The 19552-nt window shown below is 51.2% G+C and overlaps 4 protein-coding genes across 4 annotated transcripts; 2 read left to right on the top strand and 2 right to left on the bottom strand.

Annotated features, from left to right (window-relative positions):
- Positions 1–4640: 4640 nt before the first annotated feature.
- Positions 4641–6650, top strand: ENH_00074640 (hypothetical protein, conserved; the record flags this gene model as incomplete). Its single annotated transcript, XM_013577615.1, has 1 exon — positions 4641–6650. The coding sequence occupies one exon, from the start codon at positions 4641–4643 to the stop codon at positions 6648–6650; it is 2010 nt and encodes a 669-aa protein (XP_013433069.1).
- A 1082-nt stretch (positions 6651–7732) lies between these two features.
- ENH_00074630 (Casein kinase one (CK1) TgCK1b, putative) lies at positions 7733–10804 on the bottom strand (the record flags this gene model as incomplete). Its single annotated transcript, XM_013577614.1, has 11 exons — positions 7733–7823; positions 8161–8238; positions 8425–8518; positions 8635–8707; positions 8959–9024; positions 9168–9280; positions 9426–9539; positions 9648–9840; positions 9982–10083; positions 10256–10515; positions 10684–10804. The coding sequence occupies 11 exons, from the start codon at positions 10802–10804 to the stop codon at positions 7733–7735; spliced, it is 1305 nt and encodes a 434-aa protein (XP_013433068.1).
- Positions 10805–15026: 4222 nt separating this feature from the next.
- Positions 15027–16247, top strand: ENH_00074620 (hypothetical protein, conserved; the record flags this gene model as incomplete). The annotated part of the gene is made up of 1 exon (XM_013577613.1): positions 15027–16247. The coding sequence occupies one exon, from the start codon at positions 15027–15029 to the stop codon at positions 16245–16247; it is 1221 nt and encodes a 406-aa protein (XP_013433067.1).
- A 1547-nt stretch (positions 16248–17794) lies between these two features.
- On the bottom strand, positions 17795–19552 carry ENH_00074610 (longevity-assurance (LAG1) domain-containing protein, putative; the record flags this gene model as incomplete). The annotated part of the gene is made up of 6 exons (XM_013577612.1): positions 17795–17936; positions 18056–18274; positions 18436–18673; positions 18805–18974; positions 19188–19240; positions 19367–19552. 6 exons carry the CDS (start codon positions 19550–19552, stop codon positions 17795–17797), a joined length of 1008 nt encoding a protein of 335 aa, XP_013433066.1.

Here is a 19552-nt window from a genome sequence, read left to right as displayed (position 1 = left end):
ATGAGGTGAGAAAACCCAGGATAATAGAACTGAGAGCTGACCTTCGCCGAGGGTCAGTGCCCGAGTCGCGTCGCGGCACCAACCTCGCGCCCAACCTCGCACCCGGTGCGGGCTAGCGAGCCCATTGTTCTCTCTTATGATTTTCCACTATCCTACGATGCCTTATGCCCTAAGATATTCAATATTATTCATGCTTTTCGCGTTAGTAAGTCTCGGGTGTAGCGACGAAGGTCAATTGTAGTGCCCGGCACTACAACCGGCACCAGTGCAGGCCTCCTCCCCACAGGACCTAGGAGGCGAGCATCCCGAGTGGGGCAAATCGAATAACAACAGATTTTGGAAACTTAAGAATTACTGTATTTCGATAAATATAAGCTACGGTTTCAAGGTAATGGGCCTACGTTAGATGCCGATCATAGACCCTGCTCGAGGGGCAGGTAGCAACATAGCCGTAGCAGTATGCGCTGTGCACGACAGCACCGGTGCCGGCGCTATCGCCAACCCCAATCTGCAGGCATTCATAGACATCTCTAGTGTACACATGATAATTTGCTGATAAACTGCCTTACTTCGATACTAGTAAGAAGGCCCTGTCCTCGTTCAGCGTGTTGACTGCTTGTAGATTGCCAACTAGCTACGGTCAGGAGCACCCGATCGTAGTGCCCATGCACTACAGGTCCTTCCTGGGCGAGCAAGCCTGTTTTTACACTGAAGCACGGAAAAATACTCAACTCTCATTGAGATTTCGAATGTGGCCTGAATATGGGGCATCATGAACTATCTGAATGACATTTAACATTTGATATCTAGCATTGTGTGCATCATTCAAGAGCCTGATCTGTCACTGGATCTCTCAAGCACGCATGATAGGCGAGGCGCATATAGAAGAGCATGCAGGGCCTGTAATGCGCAGTTCTACACTGTAGCAGGGCAACATTCATTAATGTCGTTTTTACGCTTTAAGCCATGCTTTTATTGAGTAGTGGTAAGTGCGAATTCGTAGCCAGAGCCAGAGGTACACATAGCGCCTGGCTCACTACAAAGCCATTCCACCTCTTTGCTGACAATGCAGCTATCTCATGCTTGTGAAAGCTGAGCAGAATGCCTCCCACAACCTACATAGCAGGTCCTGCGGGAACCTTGCTGGGCAACTTGAAGAGATGGGCACGGAAGCCCCTTGGGGGCACACGGCGAGACAGCCTGTCATACAGAACAGCCTTGTGCACCCGTAAGAGATTAAGGGTCTCAGTTGTGGTTTTATGCGCTTCCATCGCGGTCTTTCTTCCCGAACAACAGAGTACGCTTGAGCTTGGAATTGGACGACGGACGCTTCTCGTCACCAGGGTACTTGGCTGCTAAGGGAACCAAGAACAATGAAGTGGCCAGTGTGGGGCTGTTTCGTTGTGAGCCAGAAGAGCACAAAATAGCGTTCCCTGCCTCCCTTCACAGAGCCGTAGCGCGGTCTTAGTGTTCAATAGCAGGTGGACTATGACGTAGTTCTTGTAGTGGGAACCAGCCCTTTACTAGGCCTTTTTGATCCAGTGTTCTCTTTCACCGCAGTGTGTTTGCTAGCTTTTGATAAACCTTCGGGTGCCACCCCTGCACAGTAAAGCGGCAACCGCATGACTTCGCCCAGGACCTGCAGTACGGAGGGCCTTCCCTAGCAGAATTTCCCCTTTGCCAGACCCCTTGCACGTCTTATCCAATCTCCTGGCTCCCTGCTTCTTGCTGGGACACTCTTTTGCTCGATAGTAACTCTTTTGTGAATCGTACTACGCAAATGCTTCTCTCCCAAACCATTGGCATGGCAAATCTCCGTCGCCCTTCTGCGCCCTTCGATCACTCCCCCTATTGCCTCTGAGAGATCATAACGCGGGGCATGCCCTTCCGACTCTCCGTAACGGCCAGCCACAGTATGCGGATGCAATTCGAGACTATTTGCGCCGCCTCCGGCGATGAAGACTCTACAATTCCGCCCTTGGTGATTTGCCCAATCTAAATGTGGGGCACTTTTGCAGGGAATGAACCTAAAATCTCATTCGTCTCTATAGTGGCAGCTCGCTCTGCTTGAGCTGCGACTTGTGCAGTATACTCGTCGGCCTCCCACTACGAGACCAACACGCATTATTGCATATATATATATTTGATAGACTACAGAACCTACTGTGGAACCATTAATTAAGTGTGCAGTGGCTCATGTTAGAGTGTCCTTGAGGTATATCCAGAGTGGTATGTCAGGGAGCCCGCTGCTCCCCAAGATATTGCCTTGCGGCCCAGGCCAATATAGAACGAAGCTTGAAAAGGCCCCCACAGCTCAACCTGGTGCTGACATCTTTGTGCTTCTGATATTGTTGATGGTCCGGAATTGCCCTCTTCATATTGCCTTGTTTTAAGCTTTGCTGCAAATTTTTTAACCTTGGCGGTAAGTTGTTGAATAGTCATCATGCGGTTTGTAGCTGTGACTGTCCCACCGTTGGAGCAGCGTGGCACTCTTGTCCACTGGTTGCTTTGCTTGGTGCTTTGCGGAGCTTTCTCTGGGCGCCCACTGTGAAAACATTTCCTTGTGGAGACTGTCCTGGCTCTTGCACGGCGCATCCGTCACGAGCTGGACTTCCCAAATTGAGGTCACAAGTTTCCTCTACATTGCTTAGTTAGTGCTGCAGGGGGTGGCCCTTCGAAAATGTGAAGGTTAAGGCAGTCAAAGCGATTGCGGAACAGCCTCCACTTGTAGTGCACAAAACGCAGCTGGCTGCTATCGCCGGCTAGCCGACTTCTTACTATACATCAACGGCAATAATCGGCGTTCTAATACACTAAGCACCTAGCGGAAACGAACAGCAAGTTCTAGTAGTGGATAAAACACATTTAATTTCTGCTGGCAACGGCTGACCTCCCAGCGTGCAAAAAATTCCCCATTAGCTATGGGTCATCCACGAGCCCTCTGTTTCGCTACAGAGATTACACAGTCTAGCCTCCTTCACAGCTCTGTCGCTATCCAAACGTTGTTGCTAATCTGTATTCAAACGTTGTTGCCAACGCGTATCGTGAATGAGTTTAATTAGACTTACTCTTTCCCCCAAGCCCGTTTCCGTGCTCTACTGTAGTGCACAGTACTGGAGTCTGGCTAATGCCGAAGCCATGCTGGGCCTGGTGCTTGACGCGAGTTGCAGTGCCCACTGTAGAACCAAAAGAAGTGTATCCTCTAGGAAAATGCCGCATTACTCCATCGTGTGAACAAAACGGTAAGAAGGCAGCGCTATGAAGCCGCGAAGAAGCTCCTTCAAGGTAACCAAATGGGATGAAGGTAACACAGAGGAAAATGCCAGTAGCCCAGTATATCAGTCAGTGTGATGAGCACTAGCATAGCCTAAGCGCTGACCATACAAAAGGAATACTCCTTCTTTCCCGAATCCTTGCAATCCTCCTTACGAATTTTATTTGTGCAAAATTTTGGCAAAAATTAAGGCCGGTGGGGGCAAACGTGGCCCCTCCCGCGGCTGGATGAAAGGCAGTTGCAGGCAGACCACACTGCAACGGGCCATCTCTAGGGCACAAGGGAGTCGTTTACTCCTGCCCAGCTCGGGCTCAGTCTGCAGCCCCTTGACTGACAGATATCATGGCAGAACTAGGAAGGAGAAGCCTCGCTTTGCCTAAAGTTTGTTGCCTGTGCGAGGTTTACCACTGGGGCCAAATGTCCGTCCACTTTCGGCACCAGCCTCCTCAACCAACGAGCCAGGCAACGCTATAATCTCTGTCGTTGCGCTTATTTTACTGGGTTTACATGGCTAGGTGGTCTCCCAAACAGGGAGCAGGTGTGCAAGGGAAGCTGTGTAGGAGGCATCAAGTGCTCCCGCACGTTTGGAGACAAGTAAGCAACGGTTCCCTCTACTTCTCTCGCCATGCGGCGTAAAAGAAAGGCCAGTGCCACCCTGATAAGCTGAATTATTCGTTATTATCAAAAACAACGAAGGTCATTGCAGAAACCGCTCCGAAGGAATCTATGTAAACTTACCTCAACAGAGGGGCAAGCAGCCATCTACATGCTCGTGAGCAGGAAAGGGATGATCTCTGAGTAGTAAGCTAACTCAGCAAAAGAAATAGTTAAAGATAAAACAGACAAATACCACAAAGAGAATGGGCATCTGTGGCTCCGAACTCCCACGAGCCGAGCTTCCTGCATCAGTAGTTGATTCAAATGACTGCCACAGCATAGCTCAAAAAGTCCCCAAGCTTCGGCAGAAGAGCCGCAATTATGGCGCTATATCTGCCGAAGTGAACTAAACTACTGCGACAACCCCCACATCTTTCGGTCAAGTCTTCGATGATATGAGCTAGTCCACTCAGTCGTTCAGCATGTTGTCGCGCTTCGTGAGCCTCTATAGGAGCCGAAATGTGTCTGTCAACACCCTTTGCAAATTCTAACGCTCAAGGCTGACGAGAGTGGAGCTCGTTGGTAGCATGCTCTTCAACAGTTACAAGCCCCCAGTCCCAAGCCCCAGACTGAGGATTCGACCTCCAGCATGAAGAGCTACCATATCATGGCCAGTCAGTATTGCAATGGCACTATATGCGTGTCTCAACTATAGCTTTAATTATTGAAAGTCCTCAACACCCCTAGAGAGTGGAGTCACTAAGCAACGATGCTGGGTAGCGGAGGCACCGGCCTCTTCGGAAACCTCTCAGCACCAGGAGGCAATGCTGCTCCCAATGCAGGATCGAACGCTGCTCCCGGGGGCCTCTTTGGGACGACGACATCGGCATCTGGGGCGGGGGCGGCGCCTGGGCTATTTGGAAACACCTCGTCTGGGTCTCTCTTCGGAGCCCCGGCAACTAGTGCCCCAGCCACTGGGGGTGCAGCTGCTTCGGGAACACAGCCGCAAGGTGGCGCTCTCTTTGGGTCAGGGACATCGAATTCAACACACCCTGTAGGAGGCCTTTTTGGTGGTGGCGCTTCCGGTACTGGGACAACGTCAAGTTCTGCGCCTTCCGGGACAGGCTTGTTTGGTGCTGGCTCCGCCACTACCGGGGCTTCCACAAATTCTGGATCTTCCGGTTCGGGTCTCTTCGGTACCGGCGCTGGTATAACTGGGACAGACAAGGGCACCAACTCCTTATTTGGGTCAGGGAGCAGCACCAGTGGTGGCGGGGGACTCTTCGGAAGCACCACTGCTGCAGGAGCTAACTCACAGAATGCATCTCAGCCAAGCCTCCTCGGAGGAATTTCGGGAACAGCCACCGGCTCATCTGAAACAGGGAAAGGGGGGCTGTTTGGTGCCACTGCAACAGCAGCCAAGCAACAGGAACCTGCAAAGCCCGGGGGCTTATTTGGCGGACTATCTGCAACGAATAGTACGACAGAAGCACCAAAAGGGGGCCTTTTCGGAAGCAGCTCCACCGTTGCAACGACAACGAGCAAGCCGGATACAGCTCCGGGGTCACTATTTGGGGCTTCCACAGCAGCACCCAAAGAACCGAACCATCTTGGTGGGGGCCTCTTTGGTGGAAAGCCTTCGTCAGTTCCCCCGTCTGGTCCAGGAACACTTGGTGGTGGCTCAGCAGGAAGCAGTGGAGGCACTGATGTTTTAAAAGGCACGGGCCTTTTCGGGAGCCAAGGCGATGCTCCAAAGCAGGCCAGTAGTGGCGGTCTTTTTGGCACCAGCTCCAGTGCGGCGGGAGGAGTTGGAACAGGGGCTGATGGAAAAGGGAGTGGGCTGTTGGCGGCCACGCCAGCCTCCTCCGCAGCAGCTTCCCAGCAATCGAAGCCAGCTGAGCAGAGCGGCACCACAAGTGGAGTTTCTCTTTTCGGCACAGGTGCATCCGGGGCTAGCAGTAGTGGTGGTGTCCTGACGTCAAATTCTGGGAAGACTACGGCAGAGCCGAAAGATGGACAAAAGGGGAGTGACGCCGCTGCACCGTCTTCATCGCCCCCGCTAGCGTCTGAGCAGAAGACAGGTCAGAGTTTGCTTGGAGGTAGCGGCATCTTAGGAGCACCTGCCACTGCCCCAGCAGCAGGTTCCCTCTTCGGCACCAAGCCCGAAAGCACTGCTGTGACGAACAACGCTGCGGCCACAACGCAGCCCTCAACCAGCGGGCCAGTGCTCCCGCCGGAAGAGGTTGCTTTAGAGACTATGCAGCATGAAAGGATGGACGATTTGCTGACTAACTGGGAAAGGAGACTGCAAAGAAAGGTGGGGCAGTTCGACGAGCTTGCTCAGGAGGTGGCAGCTGTCGAGGCGTCTCTCATAACGCAATCAAAGGCCCTCGCAGGTATCCGTGAAGAGCAACAACGCGTACACCGTAGGCAGCTTTTCGTTGGCGAGACGATCGATATGATTGAGCAGCAGCAGAATGACCTGTCAAACCTTTTGGCATCGATAGAAAGCAGTTTGCTCTCCAAGCTTTCCCCAAAGGAACAGCGAGGCATCTGCTCCACTCTTGAGCAGAGCATGTCGCAGCGTGTCCTCGACATTGACACGCAGATGGACGAGCTAACGTCCGCCATTGCCCAAACAGCTCGCAGGACTCAGCCGCAGCCAGTGGCTGCGGTCTCGCAAGTGCTGGCAGTGCACCAGGCCGCCCTTGAGTCAGCAACTCAGCAGTGTACAAAGCTGGAGCAGTCTCTCAAAAACCTACAGAGATTTGTTGCGTAAGCCGGGTGTCATATGGAAAGCAGAGGGCTGGTCTTGCTGGGCTCAGTGGGCCCAGTCACAAGTACAGAACAGTAGAACTGCTCATTCTGCAAGCATGCGTATACGTGCTGCTGTACCCATTCTATGATTCTCCAGAGGGATACACTGACTCGCAGTGGTTACCGTGCCATCATCCATGATTGCCGCAGAAAGGCACGCATGTGGAATTCTCGTAATATTAGCATCAGCATATGAAAATTTCCGAGGAAGTAGTGGTGAGCACTTAATAGCAATTTGAAAACCAAAGTACTCCGTAATGTTTTTTCTGCCACTTTGCGTATTCCCTGACGCACATGTACCCCGACGCCGAGATAGCTTTCGCTGTTCAGAGAGTACTTCAACAGAACTGCGAAAGACCCCCCAGCAAGCCGTCACTGCCAGCCTTGCGGCTTCACAAGCAAAAGAGTTCGCTATGTCCCAGGGATCACAGGTCCCAGGGCGCCCTGAGGGTCCCAAAACGCTCAGCAACCCAACCACATGAATCGGCACATCGCGCCAAGTCTCTAGCCGACACAAGGTTTGGGAGTAGCGGCCAGTATGAATTCGGTGGGTACCACAATTGGCGCCCCTCGCGAAGAGCCCAACAGCTTTGGTACGCCTGGTCGGAGTCAGTTGGCGTAATTTTGAACCAAAGGGCATCTGCTGCGTCCGCTGCGTCCACAACTCGCGTACTGGCAAACGCCTCTGGTTCCACTAGGGTGTTGCGCTGGAGTTCAAAACTGCCAAAAGCACTCTACCTGTAAGCTACTTCTTAGCATGTGTGGTGACGTCCGACCACGGTGACGCACTACTTTCGGCGGCTAGAACTGGCTGCGCCAAACCCCGCGCACGGGCGCCGGAATGTCGCAGTCAGTGCAGCCAACAAAAAGGTAACCAGATATTACTTCTGGTACTGCTTCAAAAAGTTTGAAGCAGCTATTAATCCCATTTTTCGAAACGTTTCAGGTTCTTCGCCTTCGGCATTACCATGACACGATCTGCAACTGGGGGTCCAATGACGGGGCGTTCATACGCAGCAACTTCCGATTCACCACCGGACTGTGCTAATTGACGATGCCAAGTGCAACTGACTGCTGCATGCCGAAGGTCGGCAATGTCTGCTGCTCAGGTCTTTGTGGGAGATTTGACACAAAACTGCGCAAACGCAAAACACATCACAGACACTATATCCGTAGACGTCAGCTTTCCAAGCTGCTCCGAGGCAGCCACAGTGGGTTTCTGTGCCAGCTCAGTTTGACTGTATCAAAACGCCTTACAAAAGGCAAGCAAGACAAATGGCTGCGCTGTTTCGTCCTGCAAACAGAACACCTAACACAAGCATTGCCAGGCACTCCAACAAAAAAGAGCAGCACCCACTCATAATAAATGAAAACCACAAGCACCATGGGTCTACACTATCTACACAATACCCAGCAGCAGCAAAAACTGAAGAATGACACAGCTGCAGCTGCGAGGACGACAAGCTCCTCACATCTCATCTTTCTCTTGCTGCGTCTCAAGATTAGCCTGCGCAGCAGCCTCGCCAGCACCGCGGTCAGGCGCCATCACTCTGCAAGAAGCATTTGGCAAATATCCACAAGCTACTTTGTAATGTAACTGGCAATGCAATTGAATAGTGAGGGTGCAGCACGAGATGACAACAGCGGGCAATAAAGACCCAGAAGGATACTGGAGACTCAATAGGACAGGCGACGCCCGCAAGCCAAACAAATCCATTGGTTTAGGTTCAACCTACGAGACTCCGCCAGGATTCGTTGCCATAGACGGGTTAACCATGTTGCCGTTGCCTACTGCAAGCTGATTTTTGCTAGCATCTCGACTCCGTCCCGCTGCACCAAAAAATACATTGAGTTCCAGTAGTGATTTAAAATGACCTGGCAGACAGAAAACCCCCAAGCCCAAACTCCTGAAAAACAAAAGGAAAATGTCTGAGGCTCCTGCTCACGCGCAAGCCTGTCTTGCTCTCGCCGAGACCAATGCCGTGGTTCTTGGGTGCAGTGGCCGTGAAGGCGGTCCGTCTAAAACGCAGCAAGGGGAACCAGCAACTACTCAGCATGTTAACCACCACTAAAGGGCTATGTAGATTGCTGTGAGCCGCAAAGCTCTTTGGTCGGAATGTTCACAAATATAGACATGCTTGAGGGCATGTCCAGAAGCACCGAAAAGCTTGAAGCCAGAATGTGCATCCCGATGTCACCATACCGTGCGATCTACTTTGAAACTTTGCAATACACAGCATGCAAGCCACGGGAACACGGTCCCTGCTCACCGAGTGGCCAAGTCCAGCATTGCGTGCATTCAGCTTCGGCGTCCAATCGAATGACGCATCCTGTTGCTGCAAAAAAGCACCTCAAGACAGCTGGAAGAGCCCTGATCCTCCTGTGACTGAAATTTCCCTATAATGGGCAGGCTTCAAGGAGGCACCATCACGGAAGACACGAACTATAAGTGTCCCAGGGTTAACCATGTGCTGCATACGTCAAATCCCTCTTTTATGTAGAGGTCTTTGAAGAGTCCCCGAAGATACGCATAGTCTGGTCTGTCTTCGAATCGAAGCTGCCGGCAGTAGTTGAGGTAAGTGGCAAATTCCGCTGTGCACACCAGAGAAACGGCGATCAACAACCAGGTGCAGCTCCTGCTGTCCCGAAAACAAGTTTTGCGCTACTACATTCACAGAGCGCTCATTCGCGTTCAACTAAAGATCCTACAAAGCAATATGGAAGAACATGAACGTACAGGGATATCCTTTGCAAAGAACTTCGACAGGAGTGGACATCTTCTTCTCCATGATCTTATGATACTTCTCTTGCTTCGTATTAGCCTTTATACCCTGCCAGGGTAGCGTCCCAGCTGCTCACAAATGCACAACGACTACTTGCGCATGAAAGCACGTCAGTAAAACATGCACTTGGGTCATGCAATGGTGAGAAAAAATTGGCGATATCGGTGTAAGCTCACCCCTGCAGAAGTACATAAGGACGTAGCCTACAGCCTCTAGATCATCGCGACGACTCTGTTCCGAGCCAAGATGAGCGCTTATTGAAGCATACCGGGCAGTCCCTGTCAAATTCTTGTTCTCCCGATACGGAATGTGCTGGTGCGTCTTTGGATCTCTATACTTCTTCGCCAATCCGTAATCAATCATGTATATCTGAATGCAGTGCACGAAGCCGAGGCAGCAAAGCACAAACCAGCAAGCACTTTCGACGTGGCAATCCAATTGCAAACTTCAGAAAGCTCTACGAAGTGTTGCTACAAGATACCCATGACCTCATGGTAAAGCATGCCTCACCACGCTCTGGTGAGGTCCGTTGACTCTGCCTATTAGGAAATTATCCGGCTTGATATCGCGGTGGATAAAATTCTTGCTGTGTAAGTATTCAACCCGATCCAGCTGCAAGGTTCACCCACACGCGCTCCTGCACCTTTTCTGTTGCATAGTGAAAACGGAACCTAGCAAAAGTTCGATAATCCTAGCATGCTAGCATGCGTAACTGCATCAGGCAAAACATGTCTGCGCCTTAGTGAGCAGCCAGTCAGTTCGGCGGAGGATCGTGGCTGCTTACAACTTGGTCCGCAATCATCAGAATTGTGCGCAGCGTGAACTGGCGGCTGCATAAGTTGAAGAGATCTTCAAGGCTCGGACCTAGAAGTTCCATGACCATTATGTTGAAATCTGCCTCTGCATCGCAATAGTATATCTGGGCGATTCCTGGGGCACCTTGCAAATGCTTGATTAACTTCGACTCGTAGATAAGCTGCGGATGCTTTGCCTTGGCGCTCTCTACCTTCATAGCCACCTCCTCTCCAGTCTGTACATTCACACCTGGCATAGAAACAGCAGCACCCGAGCGAGGTCCCCTCCTCTGCTACATATATGAGTAACGTGAACATACCCTCTGTGCCTGCAGCTCCATCTACCTCACTTAAACAGTCCCCGCACTGATAAACTGAAGGCAACTTCTCGGTCGGACGAATGTTACCAGCATCTTACCTTTGTAGATATCGCCAAAGGACCCTGATCCGATCTTCCGGCCCAGACGCCAGATGCCGCCAACCCTAGCATCTTTAAGGGGGTTTTGATTAGCTTTTGAACTGTCTGCATGGTGCGCCATAGTGGCGAGCTATTCATTGGTGGCTCCAATGCACCATATCAGCACTTTAGCCGACGGCAGTTCCTCCCTGAAAGCCGCACCGACGGCTTTCCCTCTCAATGTTTCCGTGATAAAAGGGGGGTAAGGAGCACAACGCCTGTAGACCCTGCAGTGTGCGTTCAACAGCGTGGTAGTCGAGCAACGACGCCGGCAAGTGCGTCTTGCTACCCAGCCTACAGCTGGAAAACTTAGGCGCCGCCAAACTGTGCGTATCTGTGGGAATATCGATGCATTAAAGCGCAGTCAGTCAGATCATGTGTCGTGATAAGAAACGCTTTGACTCCCCCACGAGATGGCGCAAAGGACACCGGCTCCTGTCTCAAGCAAGCACCCCAAATGTACTCGCCCGCCAAAACAGTCTGATTACCTAGTTGCAGAAGCAATGAGGAAAAGACTTGTTTCATTTGAAGCCAAAAGCCCGCACGGAAGTCTGGAGATGCACCAAGCCTGCGAGTTTCTCTGCCGTCACAAGCCAACGACCCCAACTACAAAAATGAAAGGTTTGGAGAAGGCAGTTGGGCGCCAGAGATAATTCTCAAGAGTTCTGCCGCGGCTGTGGGCGGCGCGTGCGAGTCGTGCCAAGCACCACTAATTCCGCACAGCGCTGCCACTGCCGCGGCCCTCCCCGCCCGTGCTTTTTACACGAGGAAAAGGATTTAGCTGTGTGATATCAGACTGACGTGCGTATATTTATGAGCAGAAAGGCTCTAAGGTCACGTAGCTGGTTGGTGTCCTGCAAGGAACAGTAACGGACTGTCATTCTTGGGGTTTCTGCTGAATCGCCAGCACAAGATTATGCAGCGATCGCAACCCCCCGAACTTCCAGAGGCTAGGCGGACGTCCTGCAGGGACAACAAAGAGGCGGCGCGTGCCACACGTATACGAGTCACTTCTTGCAAGCCCCAGGAACCTCCAAGGGGGAAGGTCCGGCACGACGCTTAGGCAGCAGCACGCTGAGGGATGGCGGTGCCCCCGTAGACCCACAGCTACTAGTATGTGACAAGAAAGAGATTAAACGTATGGAGTCACTGAGCGACGCAGACGCTGGCAAGTGGCATGCTTCTGCCGGGTCAACGAATCCACGCCCAAAACGAAGATCCGGTGAAGAGTGGCAGGACTTGGCCAGCGCCCCGGAAATCAAAAGTAGTCTGTAATTGTAGTTTAATAATGGGGATTTGTGGGAAAGGTCTCCAACCTGATACTAAAGCAAAGCCACAGGAAACTCAAAGCGGCCGGCTTGCGCGGCGAGAAGCGCCGCCTGCACATCAGCACCGCCTCATGCTGCTGGCTGCTGGCAGCTACTCAGCATGCAGACCAATCTGGTCTCTTTAATGTAAGCTGGAATGTTACTAGAAACTTGTTGTTTTCCAGTCTTTCTGCTAAACCAGATCCTTGCAAGTGGGTCCGCCCCAGACGACCTTGCAAGCCGGCCTGTACGCCTCCCCCGTTTTCGGGGAAGCTTAATGCCTGCCGCGCTAACAAGCAGTTACCTTTCATGGTTGAAAAAGCTGAAGGTAGTCGCTGGTCTCATTTGCCAGCCCACCTATGAGCACTTGGAAAAGACATAATCATGGTGTGTGCACGCATTTCGAAAATTTTTGGCTCCTGCTACTTATCTGGTGCTGCTGGAGTGGTTCTTAACCTTCCCCTCGCTCTAAAGTGAAATGCTTGGAATAGGAGCTCTTTACAATCAGCTTATGCCTTTTTTGTACACGGGGTTCTGCGAGCCATCCCCGAAAAAGCACCCGTGTTGAAAGTTGAAGGAAACAGGCCTGGAACGGCAAACTACGACTCCCAGGTGTACCTCAATTGGCTACTGTGGCGACGAACCGTGTCGCAGCTCGAAGCGTCACGCACTTTTAGCCTGAGGTCATCTATGCATACATACGGAGTACTGTGTGTTATCTCGCTGCCGCAGTCGAGTTTTGTGCGCGCATTTTTGCAGCATTAACGTAGTGCAGTAGCTTGCGGGTGCCTGTTCATCTCCAGTCCACATATCTAACTGTTGTTTAGTAAGTACACTTGTTTACTGCGCTCTATTGTCGGGATGCCCATGTGTTGCATGACTTTTTGTAGCCCTGCTGTAGAATTGTTTGGCAAGGCTTCTGCGATGTCATTTCCGTGCAGAGGAGCTAATGCAGAGCTTATTAGCTGTGGGGAAGCAGAACAAGGTGAGGTTTTTCTCCTACTGAACCCAACTCGCGCGGATTCGTCGTAGTACTATGCGAAGCTGTAACGTGCGTTCTTCCTTTTCATTATCTCCCCTTGAACTTTATTAGTGGGCAAGGTGACACTTGCTGTGCTTTTCTGCACTATGATGAATGGCTATAGGGACTGGCGTGCGCGAGATTACGTCGGGCGCGACATATGCCTTGAAACATCCCAGCGGTTATGGCGTGCTGGGAGAGTGAACGGTTGGCTCGAGGTGAAGCCCAAGAGATGATACGCTGTGCTTTCCCCAACCTGACTGGTGCAGGAGTTTGAGGTGTCTCCACACAGAGCCACTTGCCAGAGCCCCCTTTAGTTATCTCTTCCAGGGGAGTCTCCTTGGGGAAGTTCCCAGCCTTGGGCAAGAAGGGACTATTAGTGATTAGAGGAAGATGCACTCATAGGGACCTGGGAAGCTTGGGTAGTCGATGATCTATGTATTGTGGGAAGGAGACAGTATTGGTATGCCTAAAGTCGAAGCGTAGCGTAACGGAAAAGGGCGATTCTGTGACAGGGTTCGAGATGCCATCACAGGGAAACATATCGGAGTACAACTTGGTTTATTTGTGAGGGAGTGGTTGCGGTCTTATGCTACGTGACGAGCTTGAAGCCAACTGATCAAGGGGAAGGAAAGGTTGTTTTCTGCATCAAGTGGTTATGGTGGGCCTGCCTCTATATATGCGGCGTGGATACCATAGTGAATCGTTCCTCACTACTGTTTGCGGGATTAGCTTATGGATTCACAGTGCCGTGTTGCCTACGATGCACCAGATATTTGGAAATGCGCAGAAGTGAGTTGTTACACTTCCGGGTTTACTAATTTGGCGACAGGGCGCCGCTTCGTAGAGTTCACGGCTGGATGTGATCATACTTTGTTGTTCTGTGCAACCGCTGAGGAGGTATGCCGAAGCATGTCTCACAACTTCGCTATATGAAAAGATCACAGATGTTTCCACGTGCTTTATTAGAAGGCATAAGCGTGTTCTGTGCAAGCGTGAGATCGGCGGCAAATTGAGTGCCAGGCGGACTGTGCACTACGAAATCGCAAAAGCAAAAATGCACGAACTCAGCAATAATTCAACTCGTTCTTGCTTCCACTTAGCTCGTCAGATTCATTTAGCCACTGATAGAATTACACTTCCGCTCCTTGCTGTAATTTAGCCGTCCAGCTAGCTTGCGGCATTCAGAGCAGGCGAGAGGTCTCCGCACGCAGGGGATGAGGTCCCTTTTAGTGAACGCCTCAAAATGTCCAGGCGTCAAACAGAGGCAGCAAATTATTCCAACGATTTCATATAGATAAAACAACAAAGTGCTGATGAAACTTGTTTGCTGCTCGTAGCGGTGCTGGTGAGCAGAGCAGCAGGAGCTACCTGCCTTCTGTTCGGCACTGCCCTCAGCATAGCGATGTAGCGCCGACCACTGTCCGTTGCCATCACTGTGAGGATCATCACAATAAAAATTGGCATGTTTATACATTTGTGTCCATATAACTGCGTGTGACTTTGTTTCCGGGAACGGGTGGCTCTTCAAGCACTTGCTTACATTTGAAACTCACCAGCTGCCTCGAAGACCGACAGGGACTGTAGTCCCGTCTACCAGCGCATCCCTACAGCAGCACCGTGTCGGCACAGCATCCTTTGCTCCCTTATTTGCTTTCCACATGTCCTTGCATAACGACACCTTTCATATTCCTTAAATTGGAAGGGAAACAGGCTAGAGTGCTGGGCTTCTGCTGTGGGGCCGCCGTCGCTGCCACTCGTTGGAGGCAGCAGGGCTCCCCTTCCAATAGCAGTTCCTGCTGGCCGACTAACAGTGTTTTCCACTATTTGCGTTTAAAGAGGACATAGGAAGCGGTGTCTTTGACAGGAAACGGCCTAGGCACACCAGCCCGTACGAGGTTTGCATAGCTGTATTTGTCTCTTGGCGAAATATCGGGAGATTTGTCACCTGTGGCCATCCTGATTCAAGAATAAACATGGGAATACTTGGAGCATTTGTTTCCTGCGGTTGTTTGAGGGGCACAAGGGCCGCCGTAGAGCCAGCCAAACGGCACGCTGTGAGTGTTGAAGCTTGTGGAAGAAAGGTCCTTAAAAAGCCACCGACAGAGAATGCCACCAAAATTGAGCAAAACCTAAACACATGTGAAACTGGGCAGCTGGCAACTCAATCAGTGCCTCGAGAGCCCACAACCAATCCTCGGCTTAAAACCGAAGAGGAACGAGCAAATTCCACAACCAATCCTCGGCTTAAAACCGAAGAGGAACGAGCAAATTTAGCACCTGAGTTGGCTGCAACAAGTACGGGAGAAACTCAAGAGAACGGAGTACCTAAACTGCAAGTAGTCGTCACCCACCATCATAATGCAGCAGAAGAAATGCCTACTGAAGCTCCGCTTTCCTCACCGCAGCAAGTCTCCACAGGCACCCCCACAGCTTTGGAGGAAAAGTTCAAAGGTGCCTACACGGGTGGTGGCAGGACCTCTCGAGACACACCACCGGACCACGAAAGTAGAGCTTCGTCCTCTTTAGTTTCTATGACATGCTTGACGTCCACAAGCGGCGGGGACGAAGACAGTCGGATTGTTGTTTCGTCTCTGCCAGCTCCCCAAAGCTTGGGAAGCGACACAGAAAACGCTGAGCAAGAGTCAGGGGCCAAAACGGAACAGGAAGAAAGTTCGAACTGCTCTCCTACTGGTAGCGCTGCGGTCGAGGGAGAGAAGGCAGAGACAGTCCCTAATGAAGGCGGAAATGTCGGCTGTGCAAACTCATCAGCTGAAGCCAGCAAAGAAACAGACACAAAAGCTGACAATGAGACTGTGGAATTGTTGGGGAAGAAATCCATCGAAAATAAAACTTTTGACGACTTAAAACAACCACAAGATGCTAGAGAGGAACTAGAAGGGCAAGCTCGCGATGAAATGCATTCTGGGGATGGGAATGACCAGCCCCAGTGCGAACGAGAAGCGGCGCCCGCTGAGAGCAAGTATACAGTGTCATCAGCTGTAGCGGAAGATGCTACTTCCGACAGTAATGTGAATGATAGGAATTCAGGCAGCGGGGACCAGGGGGAGGACACACTGGCTTCTGAAAGCATAGAGAAAGGAAAGCCACGCACGCTCTCTTCACGGAAGTTTAAGAAGAAGAAAACGAGCAAGGCAAGGGGAAAGAGACGCCATGGGAAGACAGGCAGGCGTTAGTCGCAGGAGCTTCGAGAATCCTACGTTGCTGAACATGGCATTTGAGCCGCTGGGAGCTTGGAAAGGTCATCGCGGTGCCTTGTCAATGGCAATGGCTATCGTAGTACGCAGGTGGAGCTGCACAGCCATTAATGCCTGTGGAACGGAATATGTTTATATATTCTAAGGCGGTCTTGCATGCGTGGAACGGAATGTTCGTATTATTTTACGATGCACGTGGTGCCGTGCCCGTCCACACAGCAGATAGCCCCTGACTAGGTTTTCATCCAGTTAATGCAGCAAATTTGTATATTTGCTTACATCCATATGTACTATTTGAAAGGACTAACCGAACGGCAATTGTTGTTTGCTTCCACTTGCCAAAGCGACTTGGATAAGCACACGAACGAAGCAGTTCATAGCCGTTCTGGATAGTTCGGCCGTAGTTACGTCAGGCAAGCTCGTGTTGATTTAGGTGGATGCCCTTACGACCGCGCAACTACGTAATTGTTATTATCTTCTCGGAATGCGGTGGGCGTATGCGTAGACGCTGCTCCGTAACTATGCCATCTGCTCCTTTTGTCCACACCCAGGTGAAAACCTTAAAACCTATGACCAACTCAGTATTTCTATATACTCGTTTTTTGCCAATCAAAGAACTCTAGCTCTTCTTAAATTACTCGTTGTGCTAATGATTCTACCGGCTGCAATGCGCTACGCTGCCCCCTGCTGGCCGGACGATTGCCGTTAGCAAACTGTAATGGAGTCAGCCAGGAATGTCGGGTAGGTAAGCGGCCGTTAAGAGCAGCCCCCGCTACTCTGGCGTGCGGCATATTGAAGCACGGAGACGTGATTTGGGATCTTTGCTCAAGGTCCCCTGCGTACAACCGCGAGACGACAGTACAAACCCATTGACTACACGTACCCTCAACCCTCCAATCCAGGAGAAGTTCGCTAGGCCGCAAGCAGTGGAACCGCAAGGACCGATTGGATAAAACATTGCAACTGTTCCCTTTTGTTCCACGGAGCCACCGGGCTCCCTAAAGGCACCCTCGGCCACCTATGAAGCAGCCCCTTAGGTGGTGCTTGCGCAAAAGCGTTGTCAGTCCCCATTAACTCTGGGGCGCTGTCTGCCAAGGAAGACCGACTGAGTCGGTCTAAGATACTAACAACTGGCTCCAACAGGCTAACGGTCAATGGACGCCACCGTCTTGCGTCCCCAGACTCATGACGACAGCAGTACCGCCACTTGCCTGTGCTCGTGCCAGCGTCCCACTTCCACAAGCATGGTAGCGCATGGCTTCCACCACGGGCGGACAGCGTGAGAACTCCGAAAGCCAGAGAAAGCCGGCTGCTTTCCCGCCAGATGAAGCCACATGAATCAAGAATCAGGGGGCAGAGATATCCGTCTCAGCCTTCGCCACCTCCCAAATAGCTATCAAGCAGCTACTCAGCTTAAAGGGCAGGATATTCAAGTGGCTGTGTTGCATGTCTGCCGATACCGGACGCCACTGGGTTCTCAGAAGAGCGTGAGAAGGCGCAACCAATGCCAGCAGTATAGTTCCTCGTCATTCCGCCTTCGAAGCTTTAGAAGAGATTTCTCGGGAACGAGACTGCGCTGAGGAAACTTCTTCCGAGACCCTTGAGTGCAGATCTCTCATTTGGCCACTGAGGATGAAGTGCACGAACATCTTCACCATAAGCACAAACCTGTAAAGGCGTTCCCAAGAAGCCGCACGCATTTCCCCGTTCATTCAAAATTTTAAGCTTAGGTAAATCTCCACATGGTCTGAATGGGCCACTTCATTTTGCGTGCAACACATGCTTACCAATATATGTTCATAAGACTCAGCGTAAGTAAGATGAAAATGAAGTAGCTACTGCCTTCGGTCTCGGAATGATCTGGCCGGGTCTTGATTGCCTTATAGATTGGGAAAAGAGCGGCAGACGGGAAGGTATAGAGCCGAAAGTAAAACCAACAAACGGTTAACAGCACAAAAAGCCCAATGGTTACCTTGTGATACGGCGTGTCTACGAATGCCTTGCACCTAAGCGGACGATCTCACATAACAAAGAGAAACGTCTACATATGTGACCAAACACGGAAAGAAAAAGTCTACAGCAAAGCCACAGCTAGAATGATTTGTGACGATGGGAGCCAACAAACAAAAGAAAGACTTCGCGTACGTTCAGTCTACTCGCAACATACCCGCAAGTAAAAATGTCGCAAATGTCGTGACAAAATAAAATGACGACGCCAACCCGCAAAAAATTGCTCATGTAGGAGAAGTAAATTAGGCAAAGGGCGGCGGCACACGGCAGGAGCCGGTCAAAGAAATCGGGTAGCCAAGGCGACTTCAGGATGTAGATCAGTGACGCTAGGTGGTGCCCAAAGGCGACGTAAAAGTATAGGTGACAATATACGCTGTTCTGCTGCATTGGATATCCTGCGTTGCAGCAGTCATGCACATGCTTTGGGTGAATGCACTCTAAACAAGGACGGGAGCAGATTCGCGCAGCATTTAGAAACTTGCTTGCGTGAATGTTCTGCTGCGTAAGAGGAATCCATTAGGCTCACCCTGCCACAGCTGCTCTTCCGCACCTTCACCGCCAAGCTGTTGTGGCCACCACCGCTCATTGCGGAATGATAGGAGGCAGACAGCTGTCGTCATTAAAAAGTATAACATCTTCCAAGTCATTTCCCCAAAATGAGAGCATAGCAGCTGTCGCACCTGCTCGCTCCAGCGACTGCGAGAAAAAACCCACAACGGATGATGAACCCCAGATTTCACTCGTGAAAAATCTCGTCAGCATGCAAATTCCGGTGTATTTTGAAGTTGCGCTGCACCAAAAGCAGGCAGCTGCCATGCGAAACTAGGAAAAACACAAGCGGCACCGCATCTCGAATGATGTGGCTGTACACATTAGAACAATTAGCCTGTGTATGCAGTGCAGACCAACTCGCGGGGAAGCAGACGGTCTGCAAGAGGCTTGAGAATCCATGTGCAGAGGCCCTGAGACACACAGAAACGCTGTGGCTACTTGTTTGCAGCCGCCTAAGAGCAAGCTACTCTGTGCATGGCGATCAAAAGTTCTGGAAGTTCAAAACCCGCATAGGATTTTGTCTTATACCATCTCACTTGGAAGAGTAAGTAAATAACTGCAGCTGCGGAGCCATAAATCCGCAGATCACTCGGGTCTGGGTAGCCACCGCCCGGGACACTAAGGCGATGACGAATACTCCCAGCAACTTTAGGGTAGTGAAAAGCCGACCATCCAGCAATCACAGCCAGAAGAATGCCGAAGACACGGTCCAAACGAACCAT

The sequence above is a fragment of the Eimeria necatrix genome, genomic scaffold (assembly GCF_000499385.1).
Source record: "Eimeria necatrix Houghton genomic scaffold, Enh_scaff75, whole genome shotgun sequence".
In the NCBI taxonomy this organism is placed as follows: domain Eukaryota; phylum Apicomplexa; class Conoidasida; order Eucoccidiorida; family Eimeriidae; genus Eimeria; species Eimeria necatrix.
Note: the sequence above shows the minus strand (reverse complement) of the source record. Positions and strands in the feature narration are given on the sequence as shown.